The 22547-nt window shown below is 40.5% G+C and overlaps 2 protein-coding genes across 3 annotated transcripts in view; one reads left to right on the forward strand and one right to left on the reverse strand.

Moving 5' to 3' along the window:
• cacnb3a (calcium channel, voltage-dependent, beta 3a) overlaps positions 1-8292 on the reverse strand; it is an 18806-nt gene extending 10514 nt beyond the window's left edge. Inside the window, exons 1-2 of one of the 2 annotated variants that reach the window (XM_010779638.1) lie at positions 7936-8292; positions 7088-7180 (exon numbers count right to left, since the gene is read on the reverse strand). In XM_010779638.1, the coding sequence (XP_010777940.1) occupies positions 7088-7180; positions 7936-8016 (174 nt within the window). In that variant the 5' untranslated portion in view covers positions 8017-8292. The remainder of the gene's footprint in view (positions 1-7087; positions 7181-7935) is intronic. The other variant, XM_010779637.1, reaches the window with a different exon arrangement.
• A 4690-nt stretch (positions 8293-12982) lies between these two features.
• adcy6a (adenylate cyclase 6a) overlaps positions 12983-22547 on the forward strand; it is a 37421-nt gene continuing 27856 nt past the window's right edge. The window contains exons 1-3 of the mRNA XM_010779642.1: positions 12983-13209; positions 18048-18300; positions 19058-19988. Of these exons, the coding sequence (XP_010777944.1) occupies positions 18281-18300; positions 19058-19988 (951 nt within the window). The 5' untranslated portion in view covers positions 12983-13209; positions 18048-18280. The remainder of the gene's footprint in view (positions 13210-18047; positions 18301-19057; positions 19989-22547) is intronic.

Raw genomic sequence — 22547 nt, forward strand, 5'->3', positions numbered from 1 at the left:
GGGGGGGGGGGGTTGAATATCGTTGACAAGACATACTGAAAAGAGAAGAATGTTTACGAGGACGGAGAGTGACTGAAGGATGGTTGGAGAAACGAGAGAGTTTATAAACAATTTATACGACAAGATAAAGCGAGGCTATCTCGAGGGGAAGATGAGATTAGAACATAATAAAATGCTAGGAAGGAGCGGAGTGAGACCTAGATATCTATCCTCATCACATATAGAAGAAAAGAGGGGAAACAGCAGGGGGGGGGGAGGCAGAAAAAAGACCACGAGAAGACAGAGACACACAGATAGAGGCGGTCACAGAGAGTTTCATACCTGGCTGATTAGGAGGACGGCGCTAGAGCCTGTTACAGACATGAATCTGAATCTTTCTCACTGTAACAGTGTGCCTGTCTTCACTCGCTCAAACACACACAGACATTAAAGTGGAATAAATATGGTGGTGGGCGCAAGGGAAAGGCGTTATGTCAGAGAGCTGTTTAATGATGTTGGAGCACACAGAGCTGCCTGGGCTGTGATTGCTGTTCATTATTAATGTTTGGACATGAGGCTGTGGACCTCTGCTGCACACAGGCTACCTGTCAAACCCTCAAACAAACCAGCCAATGTGAGTGAACAGAAACGGTGTGTTTTTGCAGGTGAAACTGAGCTGCAATGCAGAGCGTAATGATGTGAGTGCATCTTTGGTCGTCTGGTCTAGAGGATGTCTTGTTTCTTCTGTTTTTTTTTTTTACTGCTAATGTCCCCGTCTGGAGGCTAAATTTAACTCTGTTCCTTGCTATTCTGCTTCTGTGATTATTCTTCACACTGCAACACTGATGGCCTCAGCTCCACAGGGAGGGGCCGACAAGGAAGTGTGTCATCCAGATAGTCGAGTCCCCGAGAGGGCCAAGTCATCCTACAAGCTAGGGACAGAGCAGCAGGGGACTTCTACATTCATTTGAAACATTATCCTACTGATACATTGTTCATTAGATTAACACTTTGCTTTCAATTTCGATTTGCATAGTATGAAGGAATGACTTTAACATTTGCTCTGCTCCAAATGTGTAGTAGGTTAACTAACTATCCATAGTAATGTATGTTAGGGCTGAACGGTATACCGTGTCATGGCGATAACCGCGATATTCACATCGCAGGGACGTGCAATTTAAAAAAAAATAATTCGATATTAAGTAGATAAATTAACTCAAACATGTCATGTTACAATTATTTTGCTGCTTGCTACAAAAGGAAAACTTGCTCTCATGTCAGCGGTACTTGAGTGGAGTGACATGCGGGCTCTGAGTCTGCATGCACAGCAAACAACTATTTCAGATGCCTTTGCCGGTGTTACACCATATGTGAAAGGTTCAAAACGGCATAAAGGAGCTGGTGTATAGCTGTTCTTAATTTTATTTTTATAATGTTGTTTCAAAGATGTCCACTACTTTGCTGCTATTTGCACAAAAAAAGGTTTTAATTGTGGAATAAAAAGTTAAATTACCTATTTGGTCACGTATGTTAATTCCCTAAATGTGATAATGAAGCTTCCTATAGTTTAATGTAATACGTTTAATCTCTTGGATCCCTTCTAGACACCACTCTTCTTCATTCACAGATGAACCCCCTTATTTGAGGATAAGCAACATGCATTATCATGACATGTTAGATCATGACTTAAGGTATGATGAGTCAACCAGTTAAGATCTAGACGTCCGTGACTAAAATCCTTCATCCGGTTAAATATAGTTAAAAAAAACGCAATATATATCGCAGGGGAAAAGAATATCGCAATGTCAGTTTTTTTCAATATCGAGCAGCCCTAACGTATGTCAAGTATATTTGGTCTCCACCAACTCCTGAACTAAGTATATGGTTTTAAAGTTGCCTAGTGCTGCACTATGTTCGCCAAGTAAAGTAGTTGCTAACTTTGTCTGTCTGCTGTTTGGAGTAGGAAGTGTTCAGTTGGTTTATCAGGGCTTTTTGGATGTTGTTTTATTAGATACTGCATGCTGTAGTGTTTTTTTCCATGTTGAGATCTGAGTGAACCCTTACAGTAGAATGAGGCGGAGGAGACCAAACATTGAGCTAAAACGCTGTAGAGTCAGTTGATAATTCTCTGTAGGTTCATCATAGAGTGACTTCCTTTTCATAACACATAGTAATTTAATCCATAGTGAACACGTTTTTTTTTAAGTTATTTGAAGTTGCTTATAAGTTTATATCAATAATGTTTAATCCCTACTTGTTAATGATTTAAACTAATACTGTTATGTATGCAAGTACCTCCAATTGTTATAGTCACATAGTGCTCAAAGGAAGGCTTACTGACCAAAACCAGCTGATACTGACAGGTTTTGGTTGCTGACTTTGGTTGGATGTCACTGGAAAACCTCAGAAAGGCTATATGCGTTTCATGGAAATTTATGTTTTAGTTTTTTAGTTTCAATACTCCGACTTCAAGATAAACTTCTTCCAAAAGTCACTCTCTAAAAGAATTTATGCTGACTTACTCCCGCTGGCAATGCTAACATTCTGATGTTCATGTTAATCTTCATAGTTGAAGATGGGAATGTGTGGTTTTTGGCACATTTGGTTAGATAATTATAGAAATGTTGACCTACTGATTATGGCACTGAATAAACAGTTACAATACCACCAAAAATACTATAATTCAACCTCTAGGAGTCATGATGTCTAGACAAACTTGAATGGCAATCCATTAAATAGTTGTTGATATTTCGGCCTGAACCAAGGGATGGACTGACACACAGATCTATTTTGTCATCCCTAGATCCACAACGCTAGCATCCCCAGAAGGAAAAACACAAAAAAAACAAATGCAAGCCTTAAAGATGAAATGTTGAAAATATATGATTTTAAATAAATGTATTAAAAAGCCCAACGCAGTATGTTATTTAAATACAAAAACAATAGGCAGGAAGTGCATGCTATTACTAAAATCAAATTTCCTCAGGCTTTTTGGGCAGGAAAGAGAATCTGCACAACAGCAGAATATAATATTAAGGAGGCTGAAACAAAAAACTGCAAGCTCCAGTGATTTGGAAATCCAGTAGCCAAATATCCAATTTCAGAAAGTGTTCGATTAACTGTGCGGTCGTACTTCAATGTCAGCAAGTTACACATGCACAGAGCCCTCTGACACACAACGCAATAAATCACTTAGTGTTTACATCAATATCAAAGTCAACATCAGGCATACTGTATGTCAAATTGATCAATCACAAGGAACTGTGAAGAGCGCAAACACGGGGATGATGGCAATCAAAAAGTAGAGCAGGGGAAGAAAATGAGAGAAACAAAGCATTGCTGAAGAAGGGGACGGCGAAGAAGGAAGACAAAGGAACACAGAAAGAGAGGAGCAGCAACAATGTAAAGGCTACAAAGAGATGAAGAAGGAGATGAGGAGAAGAAGAGTGTGTCGAGACGAGTCATTTGTACTTACTCAGTTAATGTGCTGCTGCTGCCGGTCCCTCCCTCTCTCTCTACACACTACATGCTGTAAAATGCAGACTGTCCTGTGTCCCGTCCTCTAACCAGGGACGACCTGCACTGGAGCCGGCTACACCTTCTTTTCTATTCTTACCCCACCTCGTCCCATCCAAAAACACACACACACACGCGCACAACAACGTGAAGAACCAACGCAGCTTTTTGCGTCACTTGATCGAACCACGTCTCCAAATTGACATCCACATTCTTGGTTATTAAAGTCCACTTCAACACGCAGAGGAAGAGGGGGAACGGAGAGGCTGCAGCTCAAAATCTCTCCTCCCGTCTCAAACCCCTCATGTCCTACATATGTAACACATATATATCCACACTTATGGCAGCATACTGCTTATTGTATCCTGCTGCAGAAATGAGTCATACTCCACTGCTCCTCCATAGACACCCCACCCCTATCACAGACAAGAAACTATCTGCCTTGTTTAGGAAATCTACTCGCTCTGCATGAAACACTTTATCAAATCACCTTTGGGTTTGGTGGTGTCGGTTGGGGGAGGGGTGGGGGGTGCCTGTTGTGCGTGCAGAGAGAGAAGGTATAATGATTGAAAAGAAACTAAAAAGGTGCTCGTGTGAACAATGAACCCACACATCACATCGCCTGAGGCCTTCCAAATGAGCATCATGAATATTTTAAGCTGTGCAATATTCTCAGGGAATCTGGAGATTGTCATTAAGCCCCCCCCCCGATCAGGATAACTAATGCCCCCGCCTGCAGAAGATGTCTGCTCAGCCCTTTTTCTTTCCTCTTTCTCACTAACGTCTCCCACTTAGACTGCTGCACATTCCCTCATGCTAATGGTGCTGTGCGTGAATTTTTTTTCATTACGTTTGCCACGAATCGTTCTGGTGAGAAAGACGGGTGAATTTCAGGGTGGAACTTTTAATTTAATGAAGTCTTCAAACTACTTCCTTTTCAGCTACTTTTTAGTTATAGCTGCAAGGAACAGTCAAATAAAGGATATTCATTGACATATGATGGATAATAAATCCATTGTTCTGGTAATTTATTATCATCAAAATGAATTAAGTATCCTTAAAATGGCTACAATTTTTATACTCTCAAACTGCAATTTTCCTTGCAGTTTTTTTGTCTCGATGTTTCACACGGGGTGCTGCATTTTCATGTTTACACTACCTGTCGTACTCTTTGGGACTTTTTTCAAGTAAGAAAGCCAAATATGTGCTTCTTCTAGCTCCAACATTTGCTGCTTCTTTGATAGAAAATGATATATTATTTTGGGTCGGTCACATAAATCCAAATCACTTTGGAAAGTTGTGATGGCTGCTTTATATTCACTACGTAGCACTTCATTGACTACGTATCGAACAGGAATAACCATGGCTTAAAAAAAAGAAGCTTAATCGATTAAAATAACAAAGAATTTAAGTTGGAACTGGCAGCATGTTATTTCCCCTTTGCTTGTATTTACTAGAGATGCTTTACTTTATTTTGTATATGAGTTGACATATCCAATAAGAGAACAACAGATGATAATAAGGACCAAGTCATTATCGTTATTGATAAATATGCTGGAAATAATTTGGTTAATGTAATGCAATGACGATAAAGGGTTTAGTTTAAAAAAAAGTTAGAGAACATTGAAAGACATCCATCGCAATTCTTCACTAACAAGTTGACATTGTTTAATTCATTATTTTGTAAAAGCAACAGTCCTGAACTCAAATACTCATGTATACGGTCAATGTTTTTGTTAACAATGCCATTTATGACATTATATTTCAATGTACTTTAATTATTTCAGCTCTAGATTAGTTAATCAGGACTAAACTGATACTTAAGACTGGGCTAAAGCCTACAGAATTAGTCTTGAAAGTCTTGAAGTTTCTATCATTGGTACATCAGTCTCCTTTTGAGGAAGGATATTTGAATCCTTCCTAACTTCCTATTATTATATAAGCTCAAGTACTGTACTTATGTACACATTTGAGACAAATATTGCACTATTTACTTTTTTTTTTTTTTGATATACTTTATTAATCTCCTTGGGGAAATTGTTTCTCTGCATTTGACCCATCCTAGTGTTAGGAGCAGCTGCCATTTTGAACGGCGCCCAGGGAGCAGTGCCTTGCTCAGGGACACCTTGGTAGCACTTGGTCTTGCCGGGACTTGAACTGGTAACCTTCCAGTTGCCATGCCAAGTCCCTATCGACTTTGCCACCATCACTTCACTACCTGTTTTGATTAACTTTAGTTATGTAAAGATTCATATTGTGCGGCTGTGGCTAATATAAGTGGATAGTGCTTGACTTTGAATCAGGGGGTAGCAAGTTCGAGTCCCACTGCAGTCAGCATGTCGTTGTGCAAGACACTTCACCCCAAATTGTTCCTGTGGGAATTGTCCACAGTACTGAATGTATGTAAGTCTCCTTGGATAAAAGCGTCTAACAAATGACATGTAATGTAATGTAATATTGGTAATACAAAATATAATCAACAAATAATTTAACATGTATTATATTAGGTTAAGATAATCTTTTTGGATCCCTTGGGGAAATGCACAGGCAGAAAATACTGTGTAGATAAAGAAAAAAAAAACTCCTTTATCAGTGGCAACAATTAAATGATGAACTGCAGATTGAGTACTTTCAATAGTATGTTTTCATACTATTGAAAGTACTCAATCTGCAACTTTGTTTTACTTTAACATTAATTACATTTTGAATGCAGGATTTTTACCTGTGAATCCATTATGTAGTATTACTATAGTTAAGTGAAATATTTGATTTCTTTGTTCACCACTGCTCTGGCATATAGCTGCATTTTTGGGATGATCTCTGAATGCACATGCCAACCTCTTGACTCCTCACAGCCTGAATTGTACAGGAAAATCTGAACTACTGTACAGCTCTGACACCCACATAAAATACATATTCATAAAGCATCACTTGGAGGTTAATTAAAACTGTCCTGATCAAATCAACTGATATACATGAGATGCTATGATTTACAGCAGCCCTGTAGTAACATCAAGAAATCTCAGAAATCAGTTAGAGTTTTGTATTAAATAACACCAAATCTCTGCGTGAGTGTGCCACATGTGCTTGACCTCAAAACATTAATTAAAAAGACTTGGCTGTGATGGGATTTTGATGTAACTCACAGCCGGAGTGAGATGCTTTCAAGTATTTTGCTGCTCTCTACTGGGCAAAACAACAACTGAAGCTGAGGAGGTTGCTCTGGATGAAGATGCAGAACAGAAACATTTATGTATTTGGTTCAAGGAAGGTAAATGCAGAGCTACGGATCTCTTTTTGTATCTATCGAGAGTCCAAAAAAAGGAACTCGATTCCCCTTTGATAGCTTAAACCTTGGAAATACTGGCGTGACAGCAATACCAATAAAACAATGCAAAGACACCTGTTCAGTGGAAAAAACAACATGGCCTACATTTTCCATAGAAGCTGCCACTCTTCCCTCCCACTGACCATCAGTGTGATAATCGGCCTGTGACAGTGATGTACCCGGGAATGATGTTGTCTAAAATGCATGCATGAACAAGGAAAAAGGAAGCAAACAAATGGCTCGGGGAGTTTTTTTTTTTTTTACCTGTCGTTTGATGAAGCTGGATGTTGTGTCAGAAGACGTGCTGCCATCTGAGCGTTTGAAGCGGCTCTTGCGTTTAGGCAACTTCCTGGGCAGCTGTGATGAAAGAGAGACACACACAGGTGAAGGGATACAGATGCATAGACAGATAGCATCAAACCTTTCAGCTTGCACTATGCTGATTCGTGAAGCTTTTTCGTGTTACATAAAGGTCTAAATTAAGAGAAAACTGGTGCAAAAGAACTGCTTTGTACCACAGCAGTGTCTATAATAGGCTGTAGCTTTGTCAATATCACATATTTTTCAGGGCTGAATTATCCAGCTGCACATACTGTTCTGTCTCATATTTTCCCCAGGCCTCTTGTAACACATAATAAGAAAGCGTGGATGTTGCAGTGAGCATGCTGACAGCAGGCCCTGTAGATTCAGGCTACAGGTGAGTCAGAAACATACATGGTCTGCCTGGTCCTTTAGCTAATACATTCAAGCAAATATTACTGATATGTATTTGTTTTCTTTCTGTATTCTAAGAGAATGCAAAATAAAAATCCATTAAGATCAGACTCAAGCGGGAACATTTAGGGAGATCGTATCCTTTGAGTGTGTACCATATGTGAGCCGTCTTAATGATCGCACCCACTGGATTTTCACAGATCAAGCATCAATCTGCAGATTTAGTAAAGGCGGAGGAGGTGACATTTTAAAATAAATATATAAAAAAGTAGCTCGCTGCCTAATCGCGACGCCTCAATTTCAACAACAAGCAGCAACACATTAGAGCTAACCATTTTTTTTCTCACTTAACTCGTTAGATGCTTCAATACAGGATTATAAAAAGTGTGGTTATTTACCTGAAAATAGTGCGATTGAGAGCCTGTTTCCACAGCAGACAGAGGGTCTACGGGCGATTTGGACATTTTGACTTGCACCATCTATTGAGAGCGCAGGGGGGCGGGATGCACACAGACATGGGTTAACGTTACTGGAGGAAACAAGGGGCACAAAATACATAGAAAATGCAGTAAAGAGAGCGGGGGAAGCGGCATGTAGGAGCGGAAAATTGGGCAGGAAAAAAGGCGATTAATATCCGAGTAAAGCTGATAGAAAAAGCTAACAAAAATGGGTGTTATTATAGGCTACATCGGGGGTAAAAATGTTAAGCGAGCAGCAAAAATGCCGGAGCTAAAATAAACCGTTACTGGAGCGTCATCGAGGCGAGCAACCGTTCAGGTCCGTACTAAGTGTGAGGCTCTGCCGGGGGTGTCAAGGATGGCTTTCAGGGCACAAATAACAATAAAAAAGAGCATACAGGTGTACAATTATAATTTTTGTTTTGTTTTTAGAGGTGTGTTAGTCAATATTATCACTATGGTCTATCTCGTTTGTGTGTAATATGGAAGAGTCAATAAACAACAGTAGAATGTGAAATCTTCAGAGAATGGATCTCTGAATTCATAATATAGGGGAGGTGTTTTTGATAGCAGATACACAGATTAAAAAAATCTAATATTTAATTTTTGTTGTTGTAACCAGTAGATTAAATATCCTGGTAACTAATTTACTTGTATCAAAGTAAGCGTGTAATATTCAGGGTTACTCAAGTAGGCTACTGTATAACTACAATTTTGATATAGGCTACTTTACTTGAGTATTTTCATGATGCTACTTCAGTGGAGAAAGTAGTATTTGGATCTGTTACTTAAAGTAATAGTAGTATTTTTTTGTATTAGCACAATGTAGAAATACAGTGTGCAAGTCCTGCCTGCACCCAAGATTTTAATTGAGTAACAATACTAAAGCAAATGCAGAATTATTAGAGATGGAGGAAGTATACAGATCTTGTACTTAAGTAACAGTAGCAGTACTACTGTTATAAGTAAAAGTCCTGCATTCAAAATGTGACCCAAGTAAAAGTACAGGAGTATTAGCATCAAAATATTCTTAAAGTACCAAAGGTAAAAGTATGTTTATTATGCAAATTGGTGCATTCAGAATAATATATATTACATAACATTTTACACAAGTACAGTACTTGAGTAAATCTACTTAGTTACTTTACGACACTGAGAAGTATGCCTATTTCAGAGAATATGTATACTTTTATATTATATTACTTGATTCTTACAAATGCTGTATTATTGTGTACATCAACTTGGCTATTTAGGAGAAATGTAGAGAAATGGAAGGAGCTTTGAACTAATGGTGATGATGTTTAGTCTTTAACAGGCAGTGGTGTAATGGCACTAATTACATTTACTCAAGTACAAATGTTTAGGTATTTGTACTTTACCTAAACATTTTTACATAATGCTGCTTCATACCTTTACTCCACTACATTTTGTAGGCAATTGTTGTACTTGTAGTGTAGTAGTGATACTCCACTACTTTATTTTACATATTTATTTTTCTGGTTCCTCAGATGTAGGTTATTAATACAAAATCTTAATCGACATTGTAATATATTATTATAGGTTAAGCTACCCAGTCGTGTATAAAGCAATTAAAATAGACCCCCAATTTAACCAGCGAAGTGATGAGCAAATTAATAATTTCAATAAATAATCTGAGTACTTCTTCAACATCTAGCAGGTGCAACTAAAGTGACAGCAGAGTGAGGGAGCTGTCAATCAAGCTGCACACTGCTTCACTGTCAGTCAACATACAAACACACCTGTAAGAGATTTTTAGAAACTTGTTTATCCTGCATTGAGTCTTATTTTTGATTACAGAAGGACAGCAACAAAATAGCTTAAATAATATGATGGCAATTTTGGCCATAACAACATTCACCAGAAACAGCGTGGAAATGAAGCTACATGGACGTGAGTAACAATTGAGCTAACACGTTAGTATAACAACCTTTAAGGCTATAATATGACCATTAACTTGTTGCCTTTAGCGACCAAACTGTACTGATTACTCTTGAGCCCATTATAACAGCAGACTGTAAATTAGGCTGTATATCAAGTGGAAAAAACTGTGTTATTTATTTGTCTGTTAGCTAGGAAACACGACCCCAAATGATACCGTGTAAGCTAAGTAACGGCTCTTTAAACTACATATCTGGTTTTAATTTCGAAACCTATAAAATAAACATCAACTAGAATTGTTGTTGCTTTTTGTTGTAGTTTTGACAATGCTGGCTTTCCGTATCTGTTAGCTAGGCTGAACACAGTCTCCACTTCAAAAGTATTTAAGTTCCAGCTTAAATCTTAAATATTTAAATATTATTTTAGTTTTTTCTGAAATCATTACTTTTACTCCCAATGCTTAAAGTAGGCTACATTCCTAAGTAAAGAATCTGAATATTTCGTCCACCACTTATCGTCACTGAGTTTACCTTCATATCCATTTGCCAGGTTGTTTTTGACACTTTGCTGCCAAAGCATGTACAACATTTGTCTTTCTCTTTCAAGCATACCTGTTGCTGATGTTCCTTCTGCTGGCAGATTTATGAGTAGTTTGCCTGATCTTGCCTGTCCAGTTGGACAAAGCATTTAACTACACCTATGTTATTTAGACTCAGGCAGTATTACTCTACAAGGCACGGCCTATACAACTGGTATAGAACATAGTTAAGGTCATCTAGCTACCGCATGTGAAACCAGCAGATTGTGAGTTTATACATGTAGTGAACTAACTAGAGTCTCAGCATTACTGCCATGCTGGTACTTCTCTCTGTTATATAGGAGAACCTCTTACAACCCACATCAAAACATCTGAACTATCCCTTTAGTGGCAGAAAGGTTCTCTCATGTAATCAGACCGAATTGCCTCTCTGTTTTGTTGATTCAGTCTTGCAACATGTTAGCTGATTTCTTCTTTTTCTGAATTGCTTAACAAATTGAAGATGTGGGGAGTGATTTAGACTAAAGGTTACCTTTGTGCCATCTTCTAGAATTGCCCCACCTGTTGCACCTGTTTTTCAGACCCGTCATTGGTCCAGCCCAGAGCCGTCAGTGGAGGCTGTCTCACCATGCCGTGTCCCTCTCAACTTCACACATTTGTGATGTTCCTCAACCCAATAGTTAAGTTAACTGATTACAATAATATCTATTTTTGCAAGTTTTGCTTTCGAGTTTATTTGTGTTAGTTTAAAACATTAAGTGCTTGAGAGGGACTGTCACCTTTTAGTAAATATAGCTTTTTTATGATTTTATATCCTTATCTGTTTATCTATAACCAGGTATTCTCTTAAATTCCACATTATTATTATTTTTTGTTTATTTCTTTTACCAAAAGTTGTACGTTGTACAGGGGGCAGGGCTTATGTGGGTTTCAGATTTGTATCATTTACATTTTTTAATGTTGTAAATATTTGAATCAGGAAAGCACTTCCAGCTAAACAAGAAAGTGCTACATAAATAAAACAAATAATAATATATTTTATTTATAGGTATGTATTAACTGAGTTATATGTATTTTACTAATATAATATAATAATAATAGTAATAATATATCATATGTATTATTATTATTATTATTATTATTATTATTATTATTATTATATACATGTATTTGTGACTTCTGGCTGTCATGTTGGAGCTCTCAGCTGTTGGTCGACTCGCTGCAGACACGGCTTCTCCTCTAGAGGGAGTGCCGAGTCACTGAAAGGGACTGAGGAGTGAGAGCAGCCTGGGCTGAGGAGAGCAGCGTCAAACCAGCCGGAGTTAAACAGCACCACAACGGGACTGACTGCGATTTCAATTAAAAATAAAAGCTTACAAATTAGTGCTGATTTTCGATGACCAGAACAACATGCATTGCACACTAAATGGGTTTATCCAGAGGGTTAATAACATACTGAGAGGAAGTCCTGCGTTCACAAGAATTAGTTAATACATTAATATTTCTTAAAAGGATGAGGATTATTTTGACTATCAGAATCAGAAACGGGTTTACCAGGTAGGTTCACACGTAGGAATTTGACTAGGTCACCAATCATTCAATTTAGCTGGAAACCAATTATGTATTTTGTATAGTATGAAGACAAAAAACAGAAGGTTCAATGGACTTAACTTATATATGGACTTATAATTTTTCCTGAGGAAATGTGTCATCCTTGAAACCATGTCTTCACGGTTTTTGGATTTAGGAGGTAGCCTACTTTGTAAAAAAGTGTGCTCGTTTTACTAAACAGGATGTTTTAAAAGTAATTTCACTTACCTAGCTTTTTCTGTAAAGTTAATGTTTTATTACGTTGTGGTTTTTTCCTTTTTTCAAACGTTATTTTCTTTTATTCAGAACAGTTATGTTATGTTAATGTTGATGTTACACATGGAGCTGCTGTGATGCAAATCAAATTTCAGACTTGATCTGACCAATAAAGTATTATCGTATTGTATTATCGTATATGATCTGCCATCATCCTAAAGAGAGAGGAGTCATGCCTGTCATGTTATCCTTTTTTCATATGATTATTACAAAATATTCAGTTTTACCTTAATGTCACATGTTTTAAGTATTGATATCCACTACAAATAGATTTGAAATAATACTTTGAGCTAATTGGACAGCCTATATTCATTCAGCAATTTTATTTTATAAATGTATCTTCATTTTATTTTTCTTATTTGAAAGTTTATGCTTCTTTATATATATTTGCAAAATGTATGGATAATTGATGAGGCTGAATGGTGTAAAAAATACCACGATCTTTTTTTAATTCATCATTATTTTTGAAATGCACTCACTTTTTTTGCCCTTACTTGTTTTTATTATATAACATTTATGTTAATGATATGCTAAATGCTAATATGCTAATGCGAATACTCTACACAGCCTATAAAGGTCCTAAAGTGTCCTGCTACCAATTTATGGTAGGCTACTTCCGCCACCACTGTAAGTGCTTTAATTTGAAAAACCATAACCGGAAGTGTGATGTTTGTATTCCCCCCGTCTTGACAGTGGTGCTTGGAGCCGAGAGGGTCAGGGGGAGGAGAGGAAAGGGAGTGGAGCGAGAAGACGACAGGAGGAGATCCACACAGGGTGACCAATTTCACCGGACCATCCTTGGAAAGCTATCCGCTACAAATGGTCCTCCACCCGGCTGTCTGCTCCCATCCACACCGAGACGGATTGTCTGCTGCGGTCCTGTCGGGGAACAGAAACAGAAGATGATCACGGTGAGTCCGTCTTTCTCTCTGTAACTGCTGCACACTGCAGGCAGACATATATTATATATGTTGTCCTGTCCCACACACGTCTCAAACGCTGTTGCACCGCTGCCACTTCTATGTCAAAACACCATGTCGGCCGGAGTGAATGACATAGCTGGCAACAGTTGCTGCAAGGCCCTCGGCTTCACACTGGTGCTGGTGCTGCTAGTGGCAGAGGATACACGGTCAGTACATGTTTTTGCACTGGCGGCCAATAACAATATCTGTGTGTGGAGGGAAAAGGGATGAGCTGCATCATTATGTTTCTTATTACAGCTGACAGTCCTGAGGGGCGTTAATAATAGGCTGCATGCAGAGGCTCGCATCTGATCTGATCATAATGATTCAGCTGCAGAATATTTTTCACAACACAACTTTAAACTTAAACACCTCCATGTATAACCTACCAATACGAACACACATGGTTTGTAAATGAGGGGCTTTTAGAGTATTATTCACCGCTATATTCTTCCATCAACAGACTGATGCTGAGGAATGTGCGGCATCAATAACGTGTTTATATCAGTTTATTTACCCAACGCTATAACGTTTGTCAATACACTTATCTAGGGAGATATTGCGTTTCGCTGAAGGACATTTTCCACAAACACAAATCGCTGCAGAGGCGTGAATGTGTCTTAACGTGGACTACCGGACAGAACTGAATGGTTTTATGATCCCCGCTATGGTTGTCACATAGGCCACGGTGTTATGTAACACGAAGCCTACGCTGTTTGAATGCGGGCCCTCTCACACACGGCCTGCCTGTGCATGGCATTTCTACACCGGATCGCAAACATAGCCTATAATCCGCACATGATCCAAATGTATTAAACTAGTCAAATTAACGCGTTGCAAACCTTTTGATTTCCACAAATTGGTGAATCTATTAGAGAGCATCTGTGTCATCTGGGTGACAACTGAGCCATACAGAGAGAGAGAGAGAGAGAGAGAGAGAGAGAGAGAGAGAGAGATGCATGCAGACTGTCTTTCTGAAACAAGCCCACAATGAATGACTTTATGCTCGCGGTTTGTGACTGTAACGCCAGTGTAGCGGCTGTCTGGTTAAAAATGTCCCCTAGGAATAGTCAGTCACCCCCGCCTTCCCTTCTCCGCTTCCCCTCCCCTATACTCTCCTAGCGTTTGTGGGGGGAAACTGAAGAGAACAGCCAGGCACCGTGCAAACACACACACACCGTGCATACACACACACACACCGTGCATACACACACACAAACACACGCACACACCAAGCGGCTGGCAACACCGCGACGTTTGCAAATGGGCACAGGCTGGTCGACCTTGTGCAGGGGAGTGAGGGACGCAGCCGTGGAGGGGTGGAGGTGGGAGGAGAGGAGAGAAGAGGGGAGGTGGTGTGTGTGTGTGTGTGTGTGTGAGAGAGAGTCTTGAATCTTGTCGATCCGCTGCCAGAGAGGAGGGAAGCAGCGTGGACGGATACGTGCCAGAGAAGGCAAGCTATAGCGAGGAAATGCTATTTTTGCTTCAACAACACAGCATGCCTCTCCGGTGAAAATGCCGGTCTGGGAGGCGGCGGCTGTGTTGCGTTTGAGTGTCTCTCTGCACAGTGTGGAGCTCAGAGTGTCAGCAGGCCTGGTAAGATCAGCTGGTAGCAGTTGCTGAGGCATATGTGGACGTTTAATTAAACCAGGGCGAAAAAGAGAGCAATACTGTACTTTTATATTGTCTATTATAAAGTGCTGTAGGCAAGTTATAGTAACATTGGAGATACATATACTAGAGGTTCATTACATACTGTATACATGTAACCAGGTCAGCATTAAGCTACAATTCAATTTCAAAGAAAAGCCCACTTTCAGCCATATGTTCTGTCAGGACGATTTTTTCACAGAGAAACAATACCTCAGAGCAGTTTAGCTTACTGTAATAATTGTAGGTATTACTGAACGGTCCTTCTGCTCATAGGCCCAAGGGCCCAAAATATCATGGGCCCCCTTGGACTTCACCCACAGTATAACACTTTTACAGACAAGTACCACCAAAAAGAAAGTCACGAGAAAGAAACACAAGAAGGATAAACATAGAGTACAGCTGCAAAATACTACAAAGACACACACCATATGCACGCCGGCCATCAGCTGCCCTTGACTACTGGCTGTTCTGTGATTCTCCAGAACTCACAGATGGCCATTTTGCCCCTGCTACCAAGTGGCACACAACAACAACAACAACAACAAAAGGCTAAACAACTATACAGATTGGGTTTTTATTGCTCCTATGTAGAAGCAGCGGCGGGGCCTTGTGCCTCTCTGTCCCCGGGGGCACATTATCTCATAATCTGCCCAGGTGCATTCACACCGCAGTACTTTCCCCACAAAGGTTCATGAGAATTTAGTTCATCAGAACTCTTTAGTTCTGATGAACTAAGTACAGATCGCGTTCACATCGGAATAAATCCCTGGGGGTGGATTAGGCAAATGAAGCCGCTGACGTCACTTCTTCTTCTTCTGCTTTGGGTTTACTGGCAGGCCGCAAACAACTTCACGGTGTATACTGCCGCCCAAAATCCCCGGCCGGAAGTCCCCGGTTGTTGGGGACTGGCTAAACGCCAGAACGCCGACCCTCCTCATCTCCACCGCTCCCATGTTTTATTTTGTGTTGCCATAAGTTAGTCTCTCTGCGTTTCTGCGCTGGGCTAATACTAATAAAATGGTGGCTTCACAACACTTTTTTTGAGTTTTACGGGTCGTGGTTTGCAATCCGCCCAGCCAATCAGAAATATAGCTCTTTTCTCACAAGATAGCCGAATGAGAGTCCCTGAAAAGTGGGTAAAAAGGTTCTCATGAACTAATTTTAGTTCCGGCTCTTTTTGGTGTGAACGCGACATTTCGGAACTATATCGGAACTAAAGTGGGAAAAGTACTCCGGTGTGAACGCGGTTCATGTCATTACAGTTTCCCAACCTGATACCATTAGCCGCGTTCACACTGGAGTACTTTTCCCACTTTAGTTCCGATATAGTTCCGAGCTGGAACAAAAATTAGTTCATGAGAACCTTTTTACCCCCTTTTCCGTCATGCTCTCGAGCAGGGACTCTCATGCGGCTCTCTTGTGAGAAAAGAGCTTATTTCTGTTGGCTGGGGATTGCAAACCGCGCCCCGTAAAACTAAAAAAAAAGTGTTGTGAAGCCACCATTTTATTAGCATTATTAGCATTAGCATTAGTCCAGCGCAGAAACGCAGAGAGACTAATTTATGGCAACAAAAAATAAAACATGGGAGCGGTGGACGGCTGGCGATTTACTCGGAAGGCTCCCAGCAGCTTCTACTGAAGCCAGTCCCCAACAACCGGGGACTTCCGGCCGGGGATTTTGGGCGGCAGTATACGCCGTGAAGTTGTTTGCGGCCTGCCAGTAAACCCAAAGCAGAAGAAGAAGAAGTGACGTCAGCGGCTTCATTTGCCTAATCCACCCCCAGGGATTTATTCCGGTGTGAACGCGATCTGTACTTAGTTCATCAGAACTAAAGAGTTCTGATGAACTAAGTTCTCATGAACCTTTATGGGAAAAGTACTGCGGTGTGAATGCGCCTACTGCTCTCATTTCCCCAACTTTGCACTCTGTATAACTCGCTGTGGTATCATTCTCTTGTGAGGTAACATGAAACCAGGCGTTGGTGTGGCTCTAAAAACAAAGTCTGTTGCCTACTATGACTGAATATATGTAACTAATGATAGTAACACCAAATAACTATTAAATTAAGATTAGTCTCATCTGGTCAATGCCCAGTCGGCTTGTTCAAGGCAGTATCAGCTTAGTCCATACTCTACTCTTACAAAATGAATGTCATACATTTAAAGTTACAACTCTAGGCAAGAGATAACCAGCAAGTATATCCAACTACATACATTGATAACACGCTTTTTTACAAAAACTGAAGATGAACATTGTATATATAAACCATCTACACACTATCTGTGTCATATCCAAATGACAGTGATGACCAGTGTCTTAATATTTACATTTCATTCAGCAACAGCATGGATACAATTACACGTATCTCGTATGTGATGCATTTAAACTAAAAAGGAAGTAACTTTATGTTCTAATAATTTCTAAACAACTTTTGTTTTAACGCTACAGGGCGCACAGATCCTGTCATGCTGTGTTTCCTGATACTGTCTGGATATTTGTCTTGACAGTGTCCTGTTGTTCGGTGGCATTTATCTGTATTTATTACTTGCCTTTTATAATTGATTGTTATTGTAAACAGAGCTTGAAATAGTCACTCTTCATCTTCAGCCCAACTGACTCTAAGTAATGTGTGTTTTGCGTGTATACCAGAGGGTTTGTTTTTGTACTGGGGTCAAATCAAGCAAGTTCTGGTTCGACTTAAAAAACAACAATATTTTAGCTATTTTGGGTCCTTTCCTCCCCGTAGTGTCGGCAGTAGGTTGTCTTTCTCCCATGAATCTGTCTATTTTTTACGAGACGATATCTCAAGTGCGTCCGGTTATGCAGGAAATGGGATTCATGTGAATTTAGCTAACACTCATGTCTTTTATATCCTGTCACATCTGGTTAAAAGTGACCTTAAATGCTACAACTAAAGATTATTTTCATTATTGATTAATTTGCAAATTATTTTCTTGATTAATCAATTAACTGTATTGCCTACAAACTAGTATTAGCCTCCACAGGGTTAGGGTTCGATTTTAATCATCTGCTGATCTACTCACGGCTTATGTTGAGCCACAACACCATGACATATTGTTTTATGCATTGGCTTTTATACAATCTTCTGTATGTGTTTTGATTTTTCCTGTAGTCCCAGCAGGAGATAGGACTGGCAGCAGAGTCTGGACTTCTCATTAACCTCGGTCTCTGATCACCGGCCCTGGCACAAACATCTGGAGCTTCTTAAAGCGCCTGGTTGACCTCATCCAGTCAGACCCACCCTGCGGCCCTGCAGCGCGGCCTCTACAAACCCCTCGTCACTACTTCTAAATATTGTCCACGGGGATAAATGAGTGAACCGGCTGCAAGGGAGAGGGCTGGGACATGTACCAGAACCCCAACAGGTAAATGAACTACTCCAACACATGGATAGAGGAGGAAATGGTCCTCCCACATGGTAATCAGTTTGGGTAGGAGTGCTTCCTGGACTGAATATGAGTTTGTTTGAGGGGCTCTTTGGTGAAGGGTACATGTGTATGCAAAATCACATAAAAGACTCAAAGGCAGTCTCCATTCAAAAAGAGAGTGTCTTGGAGTTTTCTTGTGATTGTAATGGTATTCATTTATTTGATAAAAGGTCCCAGTTAGCTAGAGGATTGCAGAAGCTATTCTTCCTGTGTTTCACAAAACAGACAATGCAACCATTACAACTTGAATCATAATCATCACCATACAGAATAAACAGGACACAACTGAAACGGACACAACAAGCTCTTGACATTTCAATAATCCGAACATTTGAAGTAGTCCATTACACTCCAGTGTACCCAACTCATGGCAAATCATACAAGTACATGATAAATAGCCTGTACTAACCTAATTCTCCTATTTGTCAGATTCACACAGACCCCTTCACTTTCACATAACCAATCAACATTATTCAACTCTGTTTTGATCAAACTACAATTTTGAATGCATTTGACTGTTTTTACTGAAAATCTAAAGTCTTTGTAATCAAGGAATTTCCGATAAATACAAGCAATAAGTAATCTGTAGTTAACCAGGAACCGGTCTAGACAATTATGTATTGCAACAACATTTGTTCTGTCTTCGCCACTGAGATCTGTCTTTGACCTCGTACTTGTTGCCCCTCTCACACAGAATGTCCTGGTTCAGTGGTTTCCTAGTCGCCAGAGTGGACGACCGCAAGACTGCGTGGGGGGAGCGCAATGGCAAGAAGTCAAAACGGAAGGGAGGCTCATCTCTCTGCAACCCACGTTACATGAGCTGTCTGCGGGATCCAGATGCTATGGAGCCCCCCTCTGGAGCCCCCCTCCATCAGCACCACCGCGGAGGGATGGCGGGGGCCGTGGGAGGCGGGGGCAACTTCGGCGTCCGTTGCGGATGGCAGGAGGACCACTACGGCAAAAGGGTAGTGGCTTCCGGGGAAGGGGTGGGGCTGAAATCGGTCGACTTGGGCTTTGACGACGGCGATTTGAAGGGGAGGAAAGGGGGATGTAACGGAGGCAGCGGGGACATGGGCGACGACGGCGCAGCAGGGGTGGTGACGGCCGCGGACTGCTGGCTCAGGGTGGTGCAGGTGTTCCAGTCGAAGAAATTCCAGTCCCGCAAACTGGAGCGCCTCTACCAGCGGTACTTCTTCAGGCTGAACCAGAGCTCCTTGACAATGCTCATGGGGGTGCTTGTGATCGTGTGCGGCATTATGCTGACCTTCCACTGTGTCCACGCCGCCCCTCACGTGGCCTACTCCTCAGCACTATCGGTGGCCATGGCGCTCTTCATGGCTTTAATGGTGGTGTGCAACCGCAACGGCTTCCACCAGGATTACATGTGGATGGTCAGTTACCTGGTGATCGGAGTCTTACTGTCCGTACAGGTGTTCGGGGTGCTCATGGTGGCCCCCAGGAGCGCCTCGGAGGGCATCTGGTGGTCCGTGTTCTTCATCTACATCATCTACACTCTGCTGCCTGTGAGGATGAGAGCGGCGGTGGTCAGTGGAGCAGTGCTGTCCATCATTCATGTGGTCACCACCTGGCAGATCAATCAGGAAGACCAGTTCCTCTGGAAACAGGTAAGACTGTTTGACCTCATCTGACAATGGCTGGTTTTGAATGTACAGTCAACAGGATCGAGTCTTTTGACAGTTATAGTTCACTTTCTGCCCTGTATCTCTCAGACAGTATGCTGGCATGTTGTCGGAGAGTTCTTCTGATAAATGAGGTTCAGTTTTCTCTGATTACATTACATTACATTACATGTTACTTGTTAGACGCTTTTATCCAAAGCGACTTACATACTCAATACTGTGGGCAATCCCCTCAGGAACTATTTGGGGTGAAGTGTCTTGCCCAGGGACACAACGACATGCTGACTGCAGTGGGGTTTGAACCTGTGCTCCCCTGATCCGAACACCAACGCACTAGTCCACTGCGCCACAGCCTCCCTCTGATCAAGTTATATGTTTCACATGAAGTCGTTGACCCTTTGGTTGGCCCACCTGCACACAGGGATGTGTAGCTTAGCAATGTTTGAATCCAGATAACTTCATTTTGGAGTGATGAGGTCTAAAGGCACAATGTCACAGTTGAAGCTTTGTGATCGCCTTAGCGCTGTTTATGGATGAATTGCTTTATGAATTTTTTTATCTGGCAGTTAACATTATTTAAAAAATGTGGCTAATATCAGAATGATGTGTGATCTGGTCACAGCACTAGACTGACCCGCATTTGCAAAACAATCTACATAAACACACATTGCCGTTAAGCTTTCATTCATACGTCGATGTGCAATGGAAGCCAAATGTTAACAGCCATGAAAGCAGTCATGTTTTCCTCAGATTAAGATGGGGGCAGTGGAGACGTGTTAACTGCCTGCGTCAGATGTAAAGATGTGTTGCTCTGTCAGACAAAACATTTGGCATTTGAGGACTGAGAAGTTTAACTATGATGAGATAAGGGGGGCATGCCTAAAACATATTTTCGTCAACATTTGGAAACATAAGAACATTGAGGTTGAAATAGTTCCTAAGTAATTAAAAACATCACATTTAAATGATGGATATAGGGATGAATTATGACTGTGGACTGACTGAACTGGACACATTGTTACGTCGCTGTATCTCTGGGGGCATTTAAAATGTCACAATGTTTATGACGGGTGTTTTACCGTGTGAACTGACAACTCAGCGACTGCAGTGTTTATATTGCTCTACTGTGTTCTGTCACCAAGTAGTATCTGCATATTTAAATGTATTCTGGAGCTTATGGGTCTTTCTATATAGTTTGTTGTTTGTGCGTCATGCCAAGGACCTCGGAGCTCGCTGAAGGTCAGCAGGCCGAAACGTCTGTACGCGTGTGTGAGTGTGTGCTCTTCTGTGACAGTGGGAGAATACCTTGATATAAAGCAGTATCACTCAGGTCTCTGTGCTCTCTCACAAGGGACGCTTTGTACTTTCCTCCAAGGGTGGGGTGACGAGGGTGAGGCCGACGGTTGTGGGGAGGCGCTGTACGACTCCTCCCTTTCTGTAGCTGATCACCACTGTCGACTCCTTGGGGAAAAGTTAGGGAAAACATAATGGGAAGACCATCTCATGGAAACAATAGGGGGATATAGGACTTAATTATGTATCGGTAATAGTCACTGTAATGCCATTTCTGTAAGGTATGTGTTCAGTAACATATCCTCTCAGCTGGACAACAACAACCCAGCCAATGCAATCTCTGCTGCTAGGGGATTCTCAATCAAATGAGAACAAAAGACGGACTTTAATGAAGTCGTAAAGTGTGCTCATGGGAGTTTTTGTCCACCATTGCAGAAGAAAATACGTGCCACGACTCACGCTGAAACCATGTTCACTGTTAAGATAATGCATCATATGTTTTATATAGTAAGTTCATAATGCGTTTTGCAGCCTACGGATGCTCCATAGTATACACCAAGATGTCACATTGTTGTGAACAGCAGCAGCGGAGCATAACAGCCTCAATCTTTAAATTCTTACCTTTCACAATAAAAGCCATAAACGTATACGCTGCTTACCAAAAGTTACTTCAATTGATTTGAAGAATTTAACTTAAACTAAACTCAACCATGTTGTAGGGCTGTGCGATTATGGCAAAAATCATAATCACAATTATTTTGGTCAATAATTGATATCACCATTATTAAAAACAATTATCCATTTACTTTGAAAACATCCATTTATTGAAATAATATATATATAATAATTTGAACAGTATGTTTTTAACAGTTGATTACTCTGATAATTCAACGGAAAAACCAATAAAAAAATAAAGAAATAAAATAATTGTTTTATTTCGATTACGTTGTTTTCGTAATCGTAATTGAGATTAAAATACGATTAATTCCAGAGCCCTACCATGTTGTTCTGAGGAAAAAGCTGCAAGAAATGATCACTCATTTTACGCTAAATTCTAACTTAACACTGGATGAGTTGACTACCCATACAGCGTATCTTAAGTCATGTTATGCTGTTTGAAAGAAATGAATGCTTATACTCTTACTGAGTATAATCATTAAATGATTTGCTCATACCGGTTTAGGGCTTTTTATTTGTCAGTTTATTGCAGAAATGTTTCATATAATACCCTTTTAAAGACAGATCAATTTC

Source organism: Notothenia coriiceps, unplaced genomic scaffold (genome assembly GCF_000735185.1).
Source record: "Notothenia coriiceps isolate Sejong01 unplaced genomic scaffold, NC01 NC01_scaffold00020478, whole genome shotgun sequence".
In the NCBI taxonomy this organism is placed as follows: Eukaryota; Metazoa; Chordata; class Actinopteri; order Perciformes; family Nototheniidae; genus Notothenia; species Notothenia coriiceps.